The sequence below is a fragment of the Castor canadensis genome, chromosome 13 (genome assembly GCF_047511655.1).
Source record: "Castor canadensis chromosome 13, mCasCan1.hap1v2, whole genome shotgun sequence".
NCBI classification, from domain to species: domain Eukaryota; kingdom Metazoa; phylum Chordata; class Mammalia; order Rodentia; family Castoridae; genus Castor; species Castor canadensis.
Window position 1 is genome coordinate 25,266,912 of NC_133398.1, and position 19,742 is coordinate 25,286,653.

Below are 19,742 nucleotides of genomic sequence, written 5' to 3' on the forward strand. Positions count from 1 at the left end.
AAATAACTAGGAGAGCATTATATATAAACAGACTTTAGTACTACCAACATTTAGTCAGATATAATCACTTAACTGGCCGATTTTCACCTTAAACTAAGACAGGATAAAAAGTATTATCTAATTAGGTCATGTGCTTCCAATTTTAATAGGACTGAGCCTCCAATGACACTGTTAAGGAGTTAGCAGCATTTGAGCTGGAGCAGATTAAAATTTCTGAAGTAGAATCATGAACATTTGGTATGGGTAAGCAGTGCACTTTGTTCTCCAAATACAGCTTCCTTTAACTGAAATGTTTTTGTCAGTATCTGGGCCATCTCTTTTATTTTTCTTTGTGGTGTTTAACTGATCTCTGTTTCATTCAGTTTCCAAAAGAACTTTCAGTTATTTTCTTTGGAAAAGTGAGAATGTTTTCTCTTTTTGCAAGTCTGGAAAAAGCCCCAGTTTATTTTGATAAGAGTTTTGTGGCTAATCCTTGGGTAAAGTTAAAAATTTCTCCCATGCTTTTAACAGCAGCAGAACCAGACCTTCACTATTGTGTAAGCAAAGAGGAAATGCTGTTTTGATCCTCAGAGTATATATCTACTCAAAATTATAATTTGAGAAGACTTTCCTTATTATACTCAGTTCTTTTCAGTACTGGGGTTTGAACTAGGGCCTCTCACTTGCTAAACAGGTGCTCTGCCACTGCCTCCAGTCCTTTTTTCTTTCATTATTTTTCTGATAGGGTCTTGTGTTTTTGCCTGGGGCTGGCTTTGGACCATGATCCTACCTGTGCCTCCTACATAGCTGGTATAAGGCATGCATCACCACACCAGGCTTGGTTGAGATGGAGTCTCACTAATTTTTGCCCAAACTGACCTCAAACTGCATTCTTCCTGATCGCTACCTCCCAAGTAGCTGGGATTCCTGGTGGGAGCATCTGGCTAGTAAGATGTTAACTGTAGAATCTAGGAGTATGCAATGTAGGGTAACTCAGCTTTTCTGTAGATTTGAAATTTTTCACAAAACAATTTTTAAAAAGATTATCTACTATGCTTTTGAGAATCTGCTTTTTGACTCATATCCATAATGGGTTTTCTGTGATTAGATGCTCACCTTTGAAAGGTTGCAAATCAAGGTTGCATTGTAACTTATATGGCATTTTAATATACTGTAGTGCTCTTGCTTTGAATAATAGTAAAGAGACCCATGCTGATAGACTAGAAATAGAAGTAAATGTCTTTTAATAATGGTGTGGATTTTCAGTTTCCTTAAAATAATGTATTAAAGCAGCAAGAATTAATTTGTGGGATGCAGATTACTGCCAATTACTGTCATCTGAGCAGGACTGAATTTTATTAGTTTGGAGAAACAGCAGGCAGGAACTGACCTTCCACACTAAAGGTCAAGCCATGGAAGAAATCCTAGGCAAAAGATGGAGTGAATGGGAAATGGAGAACCTCCAATGAGTGATGAATACTTTATTTGGGGAAAGATTCTGTTGAGTTTTAGAAAAGACTACATACTCTTCCCTAAAATTTGGGCTCTGTCTGAAAGTTTTCTAGTTCCATGAATCAAATACCTCTGCTCAAATGTTCCATGCATCAAGAGGGAACTTGTAGAGGGCTGTCTTCCTCTGTCAAAGTGGATTTCAGATTCACACTTTTTAAATCACTGAGGTAGGAGCTAATGTTTGAGGTTTCCTGTTGCTGAGGGTTGCACTCAGGGCCCTGCCCATGCTAGGCAAGTGGTCCTCCACTGAGTTACATCCTGAGCCCTCATATTTTTATTATGCCATTATAAGTTCTTGTAGTATCTTAGTACTGCCACAAATTTTAATTTTTCTCTATGTGTGTGTATGCACATATACATAGGTATATATATACACACACACACACATAGGTGTATATATATATATATATATATATGTAATACATATATGTATTGTGTATACACAGTACATGCAAACATTTGAGAAATTTGTCATTGCCATAACTGAAGAGGGTGTTTTTAAAAAAAAAAAAATTCTTAGTAATTTAAAGGTTTTGCAAGTTTGGGAAGCAAAATTGAACTTTTTCCTTCTCTTGTATCAGTCAGTCCATACTGTACAAGCCTTTGGTAGTCTTTAGATGTTGTAAAGGACTCCATCTTGTCTGGCAGGACGACTGTTTTACTTTGTTTTGCAGAAACTTTTTCTGAACTCAAGCAGAACCCCACTCACATCTTATTGACAACATATTTGATCTCATGATGCCACAGAGAGGATTGTACAAGCTAACAACCACCTACCTTGGCAAAACATTGAGAAATGTTTTGGAACAGTTAGATAAACCAAAAAAACCAAAACATCCACAGTATATTTCTTTTACATCTCAAATGCTTATAAACCTTAGCCCTAACCTCATTCTGGGGTGATATCTTTTAGTATTGGTCCCTTTTCTCCCTTGGAGAGTGAATAAAACTTTGCTTCTGCTTCATTTCTTGTTTTTCTGTGAAATCTTTCACACCCAGCATACTAGCCTCATGAACTGGACCCTAGCAGGTATTATCAGTATCTCAGAGGCTGTAAACAAGCTAAACCTCTAATGGTGCTGTTTGGCAGCACCGAAAGCCTGCTCTTCTACTATATACCCTACATAAGTCTCAGGATCTATGTCTCTATGCTTCTAAGCCCTTGCCTGTGCCTGCAGTAGGCTGTTCCACTTTTACTCAATTGGTGTAAGGTCCCAGAAGTTCAAGAACAGCAGGTACCTCATGGCGTAAAGGAAAGAATGAGGCTTTGGGCTGAGTCCACTAATCTTAATGTCTTTGGGTAAAGTTATTTCCTCCAGCCCTATGTGCCCATTGTACTAAGCAGAGTTTCTGAACAATATTGTTGCTGACATTTTGAGTTGCATCATTGTCTGGACATCAGGGTAGCTTTCCTCCACATTGTAGGATACTTAACAACTTCCCTGGCCTCTACCCATTAGATATCAGTAGTATACACTCCCACCCCAGTTATTATAGCCAAAAATACCTTGGACATTGTCAAAATTACCTCCATTTGCAAACTACTGGGCTTAGATGGCCTCAAAATACTTAAAATACTAAATCTGCTCCATCTTTTTTTCATGAAGATGATTCTCTTTTTCTACTAGGGCAATTGTAAGAATCAATTGAGATAATTGAAAATACTTTGAGAAAACAAGCGATGTTCAGCTTTACATTGGTATTTTTAAATGGACACTTAAATGTTAAAAATTAACATTTTAACCCAGGAACATCCTAGGAACCCTGTTCTCCAGGAGCAGCACCTACCCCTCCCATTCATCAATACCTTCGCCCTTTTGGGCATCCTTGAATTGGGGTTCATTAAGCTGAAAGTACAAGTGTATATCTGTATGGTTGGTTTCCTCTGTAATCCTATATATTTTACTTTGTGCATTTAAAAACATTATTCCAAGGAGGATTCCTCTCATAGGACTTGCCAGCCTGCAAAAGATGTCCAAGGGTTAAGAACTAACAAACTTCAACTTGCCCCCCCTTTCACTTCAAAGTACCCAACTCCTGACTGAACCCTTCATATAGCAGGGTTCAAGGAGTCATCATTCTTGCTCAACTCAGATGCCCTTCTTTGGTTCTCCACCTTTGCTTCCCTACTGCAGCTTGCTTGTGCAGCCAGGTATGCTTACTCACAGGCCTGGATTCAGACTCCAGTGGGTAAGCCTTTCCTAGGCTGTATAGGCAAACCCGGAGGCTGCGAATGAGGCTCTGGAAGGCTTCACCTGGTAGAGATGCCAGCTCTCCTGAAGGCTGACTGTGTGAAGAGGCTTTTGAGTCAAGATATTAACTAGCTATGGTGAGCACTTCCTGGAGACCAAAGCCTGATATTCAGGTGTTTTATATGTGGTTTTACATCAACTGTGTAAGGTAGGTATTCATAATCAGTGTTATGGATAAACGAAGATCACAGAGCTAGCTGGTAACGATTTCAAATCACAGGGGGCAAAGCACACGTTCTTTCCATTATATTCTGCTGCCTGCTAATGTTGAGATTCTAAACCTTAAAGACAGACAGAAAGTGTATTGGTGACTGTTCTAAAGAATTATATGGAGGCCAGGGAGGATGGCTCATGCCTTTAATACTTGGGAGGCAGAGATCAGGAGGATGAGGTTCTAGGCCAGCCTGGGCAAAATGTTGAGACCCTATTTCAAGCAGTAAGCCAGGTGGTGTGCACCTGTGATCTCTGCTCTGTGGGAAGCCACAGGTAGGTAGATCATGGTTTGAGTCTGGCCCAGGCAAGAGTGCAAGACCCTATCTGAAAAATAACTAAAGCTCAAAAGGGATGGGGGTGCAGCTCAAGTGGCACAGCACCTACCTACCTAGCAAGCCCTGAGTTCAAACATCAGTACTGTCAAAAACTAAAAAGAATTTCCCATTTGGTGCTCTCTAATTATAAACACCCCCTACAGGACTACTTCAGAACTTGCTGGGTCAAGGAAGGGCTTCCCTGGCTACTGAGGGTCAGCATGTTCTTTTGCATTCCTCAGCTGGATTTGAATGACAAGCATAGGGCAGCCTCCCACAAACTCACACCTTCAGCTCCAGAACCTGCAACCTCCATCGTGGCCCAACTGTATACTCCACAGGCTGACAGAGAATCCAATGTGTGATGACATGCGCAGTTACTTGAAGTTCCTAGTACTGATAACTGACGATAAATGTTACCCATTCTTAACAAAGGGAAATCTACACAGCCTCTCATTGTCTAAAGAGCTACTTCTTTAGTGTACCTTACCTTGCTCATATCTGCTAGTCTTCAGCCATTCACCAGGATGGTTTAATAAGAACTGGTATTGAGATGTAAGTGACTAGGAATTTGAAGAAGATGGAGTTAGAACAGAGGCCGCACATCTTCATTAGCAATGTCTAAGCCTTCAGAATTGCTGGTGAAGTATTAAGTATACACTGCTTCTTCAGGAGATTGGGCTTTTACAGCATTCTACCTATTGATGTTTAGAAAGGGAGCTTATCTACCCCAACGGCACTTACTGTATAATGTCACACTCCCCACTCCATGCTGATTTTGGCAGTAGTTTGTAAAGTGGGGAGCACACACAATAAGGGACACTAATTTTAGAGCTAGTTTCTTCCAAGAGAAAGTGCTGGTTAAGCAATCACCATATAGTGTATGTCTATTTGGTACATTCTCCCTCCCCCCGCCACTTTTGTTTTGGCAAATGTATAATTTAAGGCAGTGCTGTATCTGTGGGGTTGTTCTTAAGTCAGGAAAGAGACACTGTGGAGGGGAGATGAGGTGTGTTTAATGCTACAGAAACAAACGTGCTAGTTCAGCTCACTGTGGGTAGGATGGGCTCACCCAGCAAAGCTGAGAGACTGCCACCACAGCTGCCCTGCCTCAGAGTTCAGAAGCACCTTCTGTAGAGGAAGAAAGGCCCATGTTCCTCATACTCGAAGCGGTGGACCCACAGTGGTTGGAAACCCTGAAGCGAGGCCAAGATAGAGCCACCAGTCCACACTGCAGTGTCTCTCTCAGGCAACACATTTACCTGTGGGTTGTCATTGGGGCACATGCTGCTCAGCTCCTTCTGCAGACGGTTAGGGAACCCGCTGAGCATAGTGCTGCCCCCGCAGAGCAGGATGTTCCCCATCAGGTCCCGCTTGAGGGCGATGTCACACTTGTTAAGGCAGGACACTGTCTGGGTGTGAAGTCCTAGCTGCATGGACTTGATCAGAGATGGCTTGAAGAACATCTCTGAGCAGAGGAATCTCTCCTGGCCCAGGTGGATCTCTTTCCCATCAGGCAGAGTATACTGGATCTCGTGCTGAGTAGGTGGGACCTTCTTCTCTTCGATGGGGTCCAGGGCCACAAAGCAGCATTTCGTCTTGATGTCCTCCACGATGCTCATCTGGTCCTCAGTGAAGCGTTTCCCTGAATCATTCATCAGGCTCATCAGGTAGGCCGTCAAGTCAGAGCCTGCATAGTCTAGCCTTCCAGTGATGCTGGGCAAAGGGTAACCCTCATAGATAGGGACCACATAGGACACGCCATGGCCGACCTCTACCACCAGGCCAGAGGTCCTCCCATAGGAGTACATGGACAGGCGGGACTGGTAGGCGATGTGCATTGCAGGTGTGTTGAAGGTTTCGAACAGCATCTCGGCATACTTCTCTCGGTTGGTGTGGGGGCTTAAGGGCGGGTCTGAAACCAAGACTGCGTGCTCCTCTGAGGCGATCTTCATCTCTTGTTTGAAGAGATACTCCCAGATATCCTGCACTGTATCCCAGTCCACAATGATGCCGTGTCGCAGGGGGTTGATGAGCCTGAGACGAACCTGTGGACTGAGGAGTTCCTGTCCCACGAATGTCTCCTTGCGATTATCCCCAGTCTTGGAGGTCTCCATGTAGGGCTTACCCACCATTGTTGAGATCCTGTGGGTGGGCTTGGGCAGGCCAGCAAAGCCACATTTACAGTAGCCAGTGCCAAGGTCCACAACCACTGCTTTGGTCGCCTCTTGCTTGGGCTTCTCATTGGACAGTGTGGATTTCACAGCTTCTTCTGAGCTCCCACTGTTGCGGCGGACCCATACTGCCCGCTTGGCTGGGCCCTCCTTTAAGGAGGCAGTCTGGAGGACCTGTGTCTGCAAGGAGGCCTGCTCACCCACTTTCTTGGCAGGACCATCCCCGATGTTTACTGTCTGTGGAGCCCACACACTGTCAAGAGCCATACTGCTCCCAGAAAGTTCCTCAATCCCGCTGGCTTCAAGGCCTGAAAGGCCTAAATCAAAGGAGAGCATGAGAATTTTCCCACCAATTACGTCACTGATTATGACATAATCCAGTGACCCGGGGCTTTCTAGCCACTGGGAACCTTTGTCCTGGATTTGGTACACTTTAGGGTATTAGTTTTGAAGTAGACCCCTCTGTAAATTTTGTAATAAAAGCAATTTATTCGTTTAATTGATAGTTACTGAGTGTCTGTGACATTCAAGGCAGCTGGGAATACAGCAGGGAAAAAGAAATGACAAAAATCTGCCCTTGTAGGGCTTATATTCTAGTTGGTGGGGGTTGGAGGAGACAATAAGTGTATATTAAAACAGACGTTTTGCTTAGAGTGAAAGAGCAGAGAAGGGGGACAGACAGGGGGCAATGTTGGTGTGGTCTAGGCAGGGCTAGGAGATAGTAGCAGTTGTGTGAAAACCTGGAGGAGGTAAAGAAGAGACATATGCATGTTGGAGTAGCAGGTGTGGAGGACTGAGTCAAACGTGTGACTGATGACTTAGGGCAGGGCCAGAGGAATGAGGCCAGCTCCAGCCTCCAGCCTGTGGTTGTATATAAACTTACTGGAACATCGCCACACCCATTCATTTACATAAGCAGCCACAGTACAACAGTGAACTGAGTCATTGTAGCAAAGAGTTTATGGTCCAAAAAAGTTGAATGAAAATAAATATCAACTGTCTGGCCCTTGACAGAAAATATTTGCTGACCCCCAAGTTAAGAGAACCAGCAAGAAGACGAGGGTAAGTGGATGGGTGGTACACACCTGTAATCCCAGCACTTGGGAGGCTAAGGAGGAAGATCATGAATCCAAGACAACCTGGGCTTCATAGACACTGCCTCAAAAACCAAAAGCCCAGTGTGGTCAGTGGAAGAAGTCCAGAAAAGTAGATGAGATGCGAGAAGGGGAGGATGGGGGAGGGGGACCATCAGGCCTCAAGGGCAAGGACTATGGGCCTGGCTAGGTGAGCTAGAAAGCACTAGAGGATTTTGAGCAATGGATTGACACTGTCTGACTTAGCAAGACCCACTACTGCTGTGGTGACTATGCCAAGCTCTTCTGTAACACTTCGGATACTAAGGTTGACACTGAGGATGACTTCAAGAGGAATTTTTTGGATATACATTTTGTACTTCATCAGGGTCATGGGATAAGCAGTGACATTAGACCAGAATCCCACTATGAAAACACTGAGGCACCTAAGTGCATAACTCTCCCAAGAACACTCAGCCAGTGTGGCCAAGCTCTCCTGTTGGCTTCTTCCCCAGGGAGTGCTCTGGACACACCCTGATGAGACCTGACATGTGTCTCTGAGACTACTTAGACTCTGTCTGCCATCTCTACAGCTGGTCGCACTGGAGCCAACACTCAGCCCCCAGAATCCAACCTTATGGCAGCATCTTAGACCTCACTGGTCAGGTCACCTCCATGCTCATAAGAGGCTGATACTACAATGGGGATTGTTTTGGCCTTGTGGAGAACAAAAAGATGTAGATTATCTGATGGAAACAGCCAAATGGGAAGAAAGTACTCTTGGGACTCTCAGGCTCTTTAAGGAGGTGAGGCCTGGTGTGTTGCAGTTGGATGAACTTGGGTAAAAGAATCTTAAGAGCTCTTGGCTCTTGGGCGAGTCATTTGAATTCTTAACCTTTACCCAGCTCTGCCTAACCTCCCAGGAGTCTGAAAAGTAAGTACCTGGTACAGCACTTGACTTACTGGAGGGGGCTCAAGTATTTATCACAATCTACCAAGAAGCAGGAGATTTTGGAAAAGGTGTTCAGTTAGTGGATGGGAGTCAGGTGAGGAGATGTAACCTCTGAGATTGCAGTGTGCTTGGGTTTCTAAAATTGCTGGTCACCTGCTCTATCCTGGAATGAACTAGTTAGGGGGAGGCAAGCCAACCCCCCTCCCCATCTGAATGGACCAGCCCTAGTGGCATCACAATTCTAAGTGGTTGCCAAGGCACTGCTGGAGGTGGGCTCTCATTTCTCCCCACGGAGCTCTAGGATGTGGATGTGAGAAGGTGAGAAAGGCAGGCAAATGGCAACAAGGAACAACCCTAGTCCCATGCCCCTGGGCACAGCTCAGGGGGACCCTGGAGAGGCAGGCACACTGCCAGGCCCCGAGGCTGGCATCCGGGACACAGGTTCCACCACCCAACTGAAAACGAAGCCCAAGAAAGTGCGCAAGATCAAGGCGCTCATCATTGACCTGGGCTCCCAGTACTGCAAGTGTGGCTATGCGGGGGAGCCGAGGCCCACCTACTTCATCTCCTCCACCGTGGGCAAGCGCAGCCCGGAGACGGCCGCTGACGCCGGCGACACCTGCAAGGAGACCTACGTGGGCCACGAGCTGCTCAACATGGAGGCGTCCCTAAAGCTGGTTAACCCGCTGAAGCACGGCATCGTGGTGGACTGGGACTGCGTCCAGAACATCTGGGAGTACATCTTCCAAACGGCCATGAAGATCCTGCCCGAGGAGCACGCCGTGCTGGTCTCCGACCCTCCGCTCAGTCCCAGCAGCAATCGGGAGAAGTACGCGGAACTCATGTTCGAGACCTTTGGCATCCCCGCCATGCACGTGACGTCGCAGGCGCTGCTGTCCATCTACTCCTACGGCAAGACCTCGGGGCTGGTGGTGGAGAGCGGCCACGGCGTCTCGCACGTGGTGCCCATCTCCGAGGGCGACGTGCTGCCGGGCCTGACCAGCCGCGCAGACTTTGCAGGCGGCGACCTCACCAACTACCTGATGCAGCTGCTCAACGAGGCCGGCCACAAGTTCACGGACGACCACCTGCACATCATCGAGCACATCAAGAAGAAGTGCTGCTATGCGGCGCTGCTGCCCGAGGAGGAGCTGGGCCTGGGCCTGGAGGAGCTGCGCGTGGATTACGAGCTCCCCGACGGCAAGGTCATCACCATCGGCCAGGAGCGCTTCCGCTGCTCCGAGATGCTCTTCAAGCCCTCGCTGCTGGGCTGCGGCCAGCCCGGCCTCCCCGAGCTCACGGCCACTTGCCTGGATCGCTGCCAGGAGACCGGCTTCAAGGAGGAGATGGCCGCCAACGTGCTGCTGTGCGGCGGCTGCACCATGCTGGATGGCTTCCCTGAGCGCTTCCAGAGGGAACTGAGCCTCCTCTGCCCCGGGGACAGTCCCACCGTGTCCGCAGCGCCCGAGAGGAAGACCTCCGTGTGGACCGGCGGCTCCATCCTGGCCTCGCTGCAGGCCTTCCAGCAGCTCTGGGTGAGCAAGGAAGAGTTTGAGGAGAGGGGCAGCGCCGCCATCTACAGCAAGTGCTGAGGGGCGGGCCCCACAGGTGAGGCCTTGGGCGGTCGGGCCACTCTGTACATTTACAGAATTTCACATAAAACTTTAACGTGCAGCAGCTTGTGTCTGTCTGGATTTCTTGGTCCAATCGGAGTGCAGAATCCAGCACCTTTGGCTCTGCAGGGTGACAAGGAGGTGGGGGGTGGGGGCAGGGGAGGGAACCTTCTCACCTCACTGAGCCTTTCCCACCACACCACCTCAGGAGGGTGACATCTTGAGCTTTGAGTGTGGCTTCCTGTTTCATTAGTCTCTTTACAGTCAAAACCGGATTCAACAGTCACTCCACAATGCTTGTACAACCATAAGCCAAGATAGAAATGGCTCCAATGAAGGGGTCACTCCACATAGTTCATTGGTAGGTTGGAGGAGACTCAGAATCAGATGTCTGGCTCCAGTCTTCAGTTTGGGCGGAGAGGAAGAAGGGTGGAAGTGGGGTGGGTGGTGGGTAGAACTCTTGCCTTCAGACTTAATAACCTGGACAGTCACTGCTTAAGGCCTGCTCACTAGTCTTTCCTCATTGCCCAGAACCAGTTTCTGGCCTGGGCCTGGCTGGGTTTGGTGCCAGGCACAGGCCTGAGGCTTTTTCCCATGGAGAGAGGTTGCAGATTGGAGGCACATGGGTTGAAGGTGGCCAGCACAGTGTATACGTTTTCTTCTTGAATGTGAATTCTTTGGTGGAGCCTGTGTTCTCCAGGATCAGATGTCTTCATCCACATGTGCTGCTTCAACATAGCTTTTGCTTAATTAGCATTAGTTTCTGTTGCTTGCAACCCCAAACCTTTGACAAATATTAGTCATAAAAATATTATGAGTTACAGAGAGAGAAACTGAGGCTTATGGACGGGAAAGCAATTTGCCCCAGACCACAAGAAGTAAGCAAGTGCTACATGGGAACCCTCTTCCACATTCTGGTCTCAAAGATTCCAGGAACCATGTCTGTGTCCTTGTCTATGTCTGCCCCTCCCCATCTCTCCTCTCTCACCATCCCTCCTCTGCAACTTCTGCTGTGTCTACTCATAGCTTCTGTCCCCTCACTACCTGGTCATCTCTGAAAGCATCCCTTATGTGGCAGAAGCTGTTAAAGTACTCCATTAATCAATTAATCCTAGACATGAATTTATTTAAGCCAATCATGGACATTTAACTTTGGTGGAAAAAAACATGAGTCAGCGACTTCCACTGACTGTGTTTATTTCTTCTCCCTCTTAAGACTGCACTAAAGTGATGGTAGAGAATATAAATGTGTGATCCCACTGCAAATGAAAAAGATCATCGGGGAGTTGCAGGAAGCTAGAGATTTCTATCTGGTTCTTGAAGAAGGAGAGTGGTGGCAGGAAAGGAGCCAGGCAGGAAGGCTACAGCCTAAACAGAGAAGGGCACTTCCTGCAGAACAAGGCAACTTCCGATCCTGAAGAATGGCCAGAGGTGTGGGACCTCGAAATGCTAAGTAGGGAAGGACACTAGAGTTAAGTGTGTGAGTGAAAACAGGCTGAGGAGAGGTGATAACTAATGGCCTCTACCTGGAAGCAGTGCCCCCTCCCACACTCCAGGGGTACCAGTCTCTATAAAGATGTTTCTCCAGGTGGAGGGGAGTTGAAGAATTCTCTCTGCTACTACACAGAGGAGGAAAGCTCATGATCACTGCCTGCACCCCATGTCCCTTCAATTTGTGAGTCACATGCAGGTCTGGCTGATAACCCGAGGTGGAATAGCGATGCCACCATTTTCCCTTGTCACTTCCCAACAGCTCCCAGTTTCTGGATAGCGGATATGACCCAGATATGGCTGACTTCCCTCCAGCTCCAAGGGCAGAGCATGGGATTTCCGCTAAGCCAAACAGAACCAGCCAGAATGATTCAATCCAGCCCTGTGGAATGAGACGCGTGCCTTTTTCTGGGGAGGCTGACATGAGGTGGGGCTGTGTCCTAGAACTGCTGCACCAACATTTGTTCCCAGGAAGAAAGCCAGAGTGAAGCGGCCCCACCCAGGAGTGCATAGTTCAAAGAATCCCCGCAAGATGGAGCTGGTGGGTGCCGTAATGAAAGGAGACCTCTGAATCAAACCACGCCCGCGTGCCCTGATGCCGGGTCTTTCGGGTCCCTGAGCCAGTATGTCCAGCCTCTGTCATGCCAGCTAGAGTTGTATGCCTGTCCCTTGCCCTGAGAGCATTCTAGCTGCTTCAGTTTTCCTTAACAATGGAATTCCTTGGAGAGAGATTGCATGGAGGAGGATTAGGGCGGAAGTAGCCTCATCAATGAAATACTAAGACCAACTCCTTTTTTTCTGTAACAACCCCCCCCCCAAAAAAAATTTCGTCACGGTATTAGAGAATTTCAGATACCACCCTAACACTTTCACGTGCAGAGTCCCAAGGGTCAGTTGGCCGCTATCTTGTAACTCAGAGAATCTTTGTCGTCTGTCTCCAGGGTTGGATGCGAGTGGCTCATGGGCAGATGCCTCCTGCATTTTGGTTTTCTCAAAGTAACATGAAGAGCACGGCACAAAGTGGGTACTGGATCCTTTCCAGATAGGTTCATTAATTCCCAGCCTGTGAGGTGGAACTTACAAGTATTTCCCCTTGTTTTACAGATAACACCGAGGTTTGGAGAGGTTGTTCACGCTCACCTCTATGGTAAATCAGTCTTGTGATAAATCAAAATTTTGTGATTCCAAAGTGCTACTTTGCCTTTATCCCCTACCTTTCTACAAGTTGCCAATCTCTTTTCTGAGAAAGAAAGACATAAAAATTGCTTTCAAATAATGGACAACAAATAAATATTATGTAATTACATAGTCATCATCCTGAGATGCTGATGATTTATCTTGCCTGAGATTTCTGGAGACATAAACAAATGTTAGAATGATATCAAGAGCTGAGGTCCTGCCTACTTAGATGTGGCAAGAGGCATGTTACCTTCACTGCCCATCCAGGAGGCTGACCTCTCCTCATCCATTTTTTTTTTATCAAGTTTGAGCCAAAGGTTATTTGCATAAGGTGTTTCCTTTTTTAAGAAATTAAACTTTATCATAAGCCATTGAGAGTTTTCTGTTTAATGGATGTAATATACTGTCACATTATATCTCACAATTTCCTGTGACGTAGCGGTCCCTAACCAGAGGGGAGGTGAGAGTTGAGGTGTGGGGTATGCTGGCGAGTGCTGGTGGTTAAATATTAAGGGGTGAACAATTGGGAGTTTGAGCACAGTGGGAGTATTTACCCCCCAGAAATCAGCAAATGCAACAAATCACATCCCTGCCCCCCAGCTTGTTGGTTATTTTAGAACTATTTGCCCTGGCTAGCATTGAACCATGATCCTCCCAATCTCAGCCTCCTGGGTAGCTAGGATTATAGGGGTGAGCCCTAAAATCAGAATTTTTATTCCCGATACCAAGGCACAGTCACAAAAACAAAAATGCTATAACTGGACCTTATCAAAATTAAATTTATTTTGCTCTGTGAAAGATTTTGTTAAGAGAAGAAAAGACAAGCTATGTCTAAGTACAATTTACAATTCATATTAGCTCATATGCACAAAAGCAATAGGTGTAACTCAATGTACAGCGCTCCTATGAAGAGATCTACACTTTCTGATGAAAGAAAGCAAAGATTACATAAACTGAGATACAGTTTCCCATGTTCATGGACAGGAAAACTCACTATTACTGAAATGTCAGTTCTTCCCTTCTGGGTCTATAGATTCAACAAAATCTCAGTCACAATCCCAAAAAGTTTTTATGGGGCATCAACAAAGTAATTCTGAAATTTACATAGGCAAAAGGCTTAGAACAGCCAACACAATACTGGGGAAGCAAAGTGGGAGGACTAACATTATTCAGCTTCGAGACTTGCTATAAAACTACAGCAATAAAAATGGTGTAGTCTTAGTTAGAAAGCAGATAAATAGATCAAGGGAATAGTATAGAGAGCCCAGAAACAACAGACCTATACAAATACAGTTAATTGATCTTTCAAATCAGCAAAGGCAACTTGGTGCAAAAAGGAGGGTCTTTTAAAGGAATGATGCGAAACTACTGGAGATCCTTATGTTTAAAAAAAATGGAATCTAGATACAGATCTTACACTGTTCATAGAACTAAATGTAAATTGCAAAATCTATAGTGTCTAGAAAATAATTTAGGACTAAACCTAGGTAATCTTGGGTTTGTTTATGAGTTTTAAGATATAAAACTAAAAGCAAGATTTGTGGAAAAAATTGGTAAATTGGACTTTATTAAAATTAGAAACTTCTTTTCTGTGAAAGACAGTGATAAGAGAATGAAAAAATAAGTCACAGTCTTGAAGAAAATATTTACAAAACATACATCTGATAAAAGCTGTGTATCCAAATTATATAAAGAACCCTTAAACTTCAGCAGAAAAAAAGGAACCCAGTTAAGGAATGGGCAAAAGGGCTGGGAATGTAACTTGGTGGAAGAGCAGGTACTTAGAACATGCAAGGCTCTGGGTTCAATCTCCTTTTCCCCTACACGAAAAGGCAAAAACTTTCAACACTTGACTTTACCAAGGACAATATAGAGAAGGCAAATAGGTAGATGAACAAATATTAGGCAATGCAAAATGGTATAGCCAACCATCATGCTCCTAGGTACTTACCTAATTAAGTTGAAAACTATGCCTGTGCCAAAGCCTGTCCACAATGTTTATAGTAATTCTAGCCATAATCACCAAAAACTGTAAGCAACTGAGATGTCCTTAAATAGCCAAGTGGATAAACAGACCATACAATGAAGTTTTATTCAGAAACAAAAAGAAATGAGCTGTAGAACCACAAAAAGACATGGAGGAACCTTAAATGTATCCTGCTAAGGGAAAGAAGCCAGTCTGAAAGGCTGTTTAGTGGATGATCTCAACTCTGTGATATTCTGGAAAAGGCAAAACCATAGACAAGGAAAGGATCAGTGGACGCCAGGAGCAAGGGTAGAGCATGGAGGGTGGAGGGATGCATAGGTGAAGCAGAGGGGATTTGAGGGCAGTGAAACTATGCTGTATGATCCTGTTGTGGTGGACATAGGACATTAAACATCCATCAAAACCCATAGTAGTATATCATACAAGAATGAGATGCAAACTATGGCCTTTGGTTAATGTGATATATTAGTGCTGGGTCACTAATTGTAATGAAGATACCAAGCCAATGCAAGAGTTAGCATAAGGAAAGCCACGTGTCTGTGTGGGGTGGGGTGAGGGATGGGGTACCATGTGGGAACTTTATATTGCCTGCTCAATTTTCCTGTTACACTAAAACTGTTCCAAGGAATTTTTTACATGATGCTAAAAAGACAATGTACAGAATGGGAGAAAATATTTGCAAGTCATATATATATATGTATGTATACATATCTATTTCAGTAAAGGACTAGAATCTTGAATTTTTAAGCACCCCTCAAAACAGAAGTTTTTAAAAATCCAATTAAAACGGGTATAATAAATGACAGACACTTCACTAAAAAGGATATACAGCTGGCAGAGGAGCACAAGATGCAAACGTTCAACCATGCCAGCCAACAGGGAGGTGCAAATTAAAACCAGGATGAGCTATCACGGCATTTATCATAATGGGGGGAAGGGCACCCCCTGAAGCTGCTGAGGATGAGGAGAAACTGGATCACTGGTGAGATTACAAAACAAAACAGTTGCTGTGGAAAACAGCTTGGGGATTTCTTGGGGGGGAAAACCATACTATTCAGCAATTGCCTTTGGGCATTTGTTCCAGAGAAATGACAACTTGCCTTCACACAGAAACCTGCACACAAAAGCTCATAATGGCTTTGTTCATTATAGCCAGAAACTGATCCAACTCAGATGTCTTTCAATGGGTGAATGGTTAAACTATAGTGTATCCATATCAGGGAATACACTCAACAATTAAAAAGAACAAAGTAAGTGTTAACAGCTCTTTTAGAATTTGTCTAGTGGGTTTTTCAGTTTCTGTAGGACTCTCCAGAGAACTAGGTTGAGTAAAAAAATTCAGTTCCCAATGGTCACTTACTGTATGATTCCACTTATATAGCATTTTTGAAACAACAAAACTATGGAGAACAGAGGATGGGGTGGGTCGGGGAAGTGCATGTGGCTATAAAGGAAAATTGGGAGAAATCCTTATACTGGTGAAACTGTTGTATACGTTCAATGAATGTCAATATCTGTTATGGATTTGAATGAATGTCAATATCATGGTTGTAATATTAAACTATAGTTTTGAAAATGCTACCATTGGGGGAAATTGGGTAAAAGCAAAAGCTCTCTATATTAATTTTTTTGGGTGGCACTGGGGTTTGAACTCAGGGCTTCACACTTGCTAGGCCACTCCTTCAGCTCTCTATACTAATTCTTACAGTTGTATTTGAATGTACTATTATCTCACAATAAAAATCTAATTTAAAAATTAAATCAAGCCAGGCACCTGTGGCTCTAGCCTGTAATCCTAGCTACTCAGGAGGCAGAGATCAGAGATAGTTTGCAAGACCCTAGCTTGAAAACACCCTTCACAAAAGAATAGGACTAGTGGAGTGGCTCACGGTGTAGGCCCTGAGTTCAAACTCTAGCAGCACAAAAAAATAAATCCAGAGAAAAAGTACATATCCTAATACCCAAGCCACACCTCAGATCAGTTAAATCAAAATCTCTGGGGATGGAGCTATGAATTAGCAAGTTCTCCAGGTGGTTCCCATGGGCGGCCATGTCTGAGAACCAGCACTTTAGCTAGCCGCATGGAGCATGGGGAGTCAGCATGAAGAATTGGGGGTTACACAGATCTGCTCTGCTGCATGGTCTTGGGCAAGCCATTCAGCCTCATGTCGCCCATGACGTGACCAACTGTCCTCAGTTACCTGCTGTCTTGAAGATGGAGGACTGTCACAGACAGCAAAGTGCGAGATAAGTGACCTGACCCAGAGGCAATGCACACATTGCACACATGAACAGATATTGCGTTTGCAAATACATATGGAGTGCCTGTTGGCTGCAGAAATGTTCATGTTTTTCATCTCATTTAATTTTGAATTTGAGAGAGGATCTGAGGCACACAGAAGGAAAATAATGATGTTGACTTCTGACCTGTGGAGTATAATAGAGTCTGTTCCAGCCAAACTGTACCAGCCATGGGGTTGCCCAACAGAGGTGACTGTCCAGGTTATTTAGGTTTAAAAGTAAGCCTCTAGTTTTCACTTTCTCCTCTCTAAGAGACATAAACAAATACACAAGGTTCTTGGTTTTTTTCTTTTTTTTTATTCATATGTGCATACAAGGCTTGGGTCATTTCTCCCCCCTGCCCCCACCCCCTCCCTTACCACCCACTCCGCCCCCTCCCTCTCCCCCCTACCCCCTCAATACCCAGCAGAAACTATTTTGCCCTTATTTCTAATTTTGTTGTAGAGAGAGTATAAGCAATAATAGGAAGGAACAAGGGGTTTTGCTGGTTGAGATAAGGATAGCTATACAGGGCATTGACTCACATTGATTTCCTGTGCGTGTGTGTTACCTTCTAGGTTAATTCTTTTTGATCTAACCTTTTCTCTAGTTCCTGCTCCCCTTCTCCTATTGGCCTCAGTTGCTTTTAAGGTATCTGCTTTAGTTTCTCTGTGTTAAGGGCAACAAATGCTAGCTAGTTTTTTAGGTGTCTTACCTATCCTCATATCTCCCTTGTGTGCTCTTGCTTTTATCTTGTGATCAAAGTCCAATCGCCTTGTTACACAAGGTTCTTGTAAGGGCAATTTTGGTTTGATTATCTGGGTAATAGTCTGAATTCTCCACTTCACTTTGTCAGTATACATGAAGCTAAGTGTAAGAGAGAAAAATGGACATTGACCATGAAAAAGCTCCTGGTCCCCAAATAATGACTTCCCAGCAGGAAGCCAGAAGAGTGAGGCCGCCTGGGCTAAGAATGAACCAAGGCTTGTCATTCCATTTGTGAATACTTAATTCTTCTTAATGCCTGTTTTGTTACAAAGGTAGTTAAAAGCACATTAAGTACGGAAAAAGCTGAATCACAAAATGAAAAGAAAGCTGACGCCAAGGAAAGGGAGCTAGTACCTTTTTAGGTGCTTCTGTTAAAACAAAAAACAATTAAGTTACTGCAATATTTGTAAAATTAAAGTCTAAGTGGGATAAGTTCAAAATATATCAGAGAACCGAGGCACTTGCATGTTTAAAAAGTCCATGTATGCAACTGGAAATATCTAGGTTGCTGGTATGCTTTTTGGAATATGAAGATAATCACCTGATTGACAAATAAGATCAAGTAATTCAAGGTCTTTGACCTCCTGAATGGATGTGGAAACCCCAGGGATCAGCCTCAATGTTGGCCACCCAGCCAAGATGTTCTAAGGATCCTCCAAGGATTTGGAGCTTTGCCCGAATGCCACCATCCTCCCACCTCTGCAGGGCCTTTTACTACTGTCTCTTTCATCTCTGCTTGTGTGTATTTCTTTCCAAGTAAATTAAATCCTTTACATTCTGGCTTAGTGAATTGGTGACAAGTCTCTTTAGAATTTTAGAGATTGAAAAGATATAAATAAAGACAGTAGGATATTTTTGCAGCCTCCTCTCACCCTTGTAAAACCAGGAAGGAACCTTTCCACTGGCCTTGGTCTTGGGGAGAAATGACTGGATTTGGTCCTAACCTAATCATTGAAGAAGTTGGATGTGGTATTTCACCATTTTTGAGATGGTACCTGTGGAAAATCACTTGGCATACCTGCTGAGCCTCCTGGCACTGACCAAGGATTGGAGCTTGATCAGGGGCACCTATCAGGGCAGGACCTGGGCAGTACCTGCTCTTGTCTCCGGTGGGTCTTCCCCCTTGCTCTTCTTGTTACCCAACTGCTGGCTATCAGGGACTCCCTGACTCTTTTCACCTCCTCAATTCCTTTTCCTTCCTTCTTTGAACTTGTACTTCAAACTGGTTCCTAATTGCTGACTGCCATACTGTTCCTTAGCAAACAGCTGCTAGCTTCCAGTATCTGAAAGTATTAATTGCACTAGGTGCAGGTTGTGTGTTTCCCTGTCACTAACTCAGCACTGCTAATGTTAGTAATCCCACACAGCTATCTTGCTCGTTTTAGTTACAAAGCTCCTTGCATCTCCTTTGTGCCATTTGATCCCCACAAGTAGCCTGGAAGAAAGACTGGAGGTGGGCATTTAACAGTATTCTCTTTTCACAGGTGAGAAACTGTGCTCAGAGTGGGTGTTGAGTTTGGTTGTGGTGTACACTGCACTGTGTCAGATGCACTGGGAGGACCCCTGGGGAGGATGGTGAAGGCTCACAAGGCATTCAAAAGTCTTCACAGAGCACCTGGCTTCAATAAATAGTTATTTTTCAGTCTAAATATGTCCCATGCAATTTTATCTGACAAGCCTACATGGGTTAGGATAGACTAAAAGTCTGATAATATGGGTGCCCTGGGAACATCTGGGAGAAAGTAAGGCCACACACAAATGTGTGGGCACAGGAGGCACGGTAGGGTCTGACAACTTAGGCACTGGAGCTTTTATTTTCTTGATATCATTCTCTTCATCTATAAAATGAGTATAATGACGGTACATATCTTGTAGGGCTGTTGTGAGGATGAGTTTATATGTGCGAGACACTTTGGAGAGTGCCAGGTACAGAGTTAAGTGAGAGGTAACTGTGA

The 19,742-nt window shown here is 44.8% G+C and overlaps 2 protein-coding genes and 1 non-coding gene across 3 annotated transcripts; 2 read left to right on the top strand and 1 right to left on the bottom strand.

Moving 5' to 3' along the window:
• Nucleotides 1-41: 41 nt before the first annotated feature.
• Actl7b (actin like 7B) lies at nt 42-10,061 on the top strand. Its single transcript, XM_074051314.1, has one exon. The coding sequence runs from the start codon at nt 8,805-8,807 to the stop codon at nt 10,059-10,061; it is 1,257 nt and encodes a 418-aa protein (XP_073907415.1). The 5' UTR covers nt 42-8,804.
• Actl7a (actin like 7A) lies at nt 5,389-6,711 on the bottom strand. Its single transcript, XM_020175903.2, has one exon. The coding sequence runs from the start codon at nt 6,709-6,711 to the stop codon at nt 5,389-5,391; it is 1,323 nt and encodes a 440-aa protein (XP_020031492.2).
• Nucleotides 10,062-15,991: 5,930 nt separating the features above from the next.
• On the top strand, nt 15,992-16,051 carry LOC141415958 (U7 small nuclear RNA). Its single transcript, XR_012440900.1, has one exon. It is a non-coding gene; the product is annotated as a U7 small nuclear RNA (small nuclear RNA).
• Nucleotides 16,052-19,742: the final 3,691 nt, after the last annotated feature.

Excerpts from the sequence above, each read along its gene's own strand:
- Actl7b (XM_074051314.1), top strand. The coding sequence starts at position 8,805 with ATGGCAACAAGGAACAACCCTAGTCCCATGCCCCTGGGCACAGCTCAG.
- Actl7a (XM_020175903.2), bottom strand. The coding sequence starts at position 6,711 with ATGGCTCTTGACAGTGTGTGGGCTCCACAGACAGTAAACATCGGGGAT.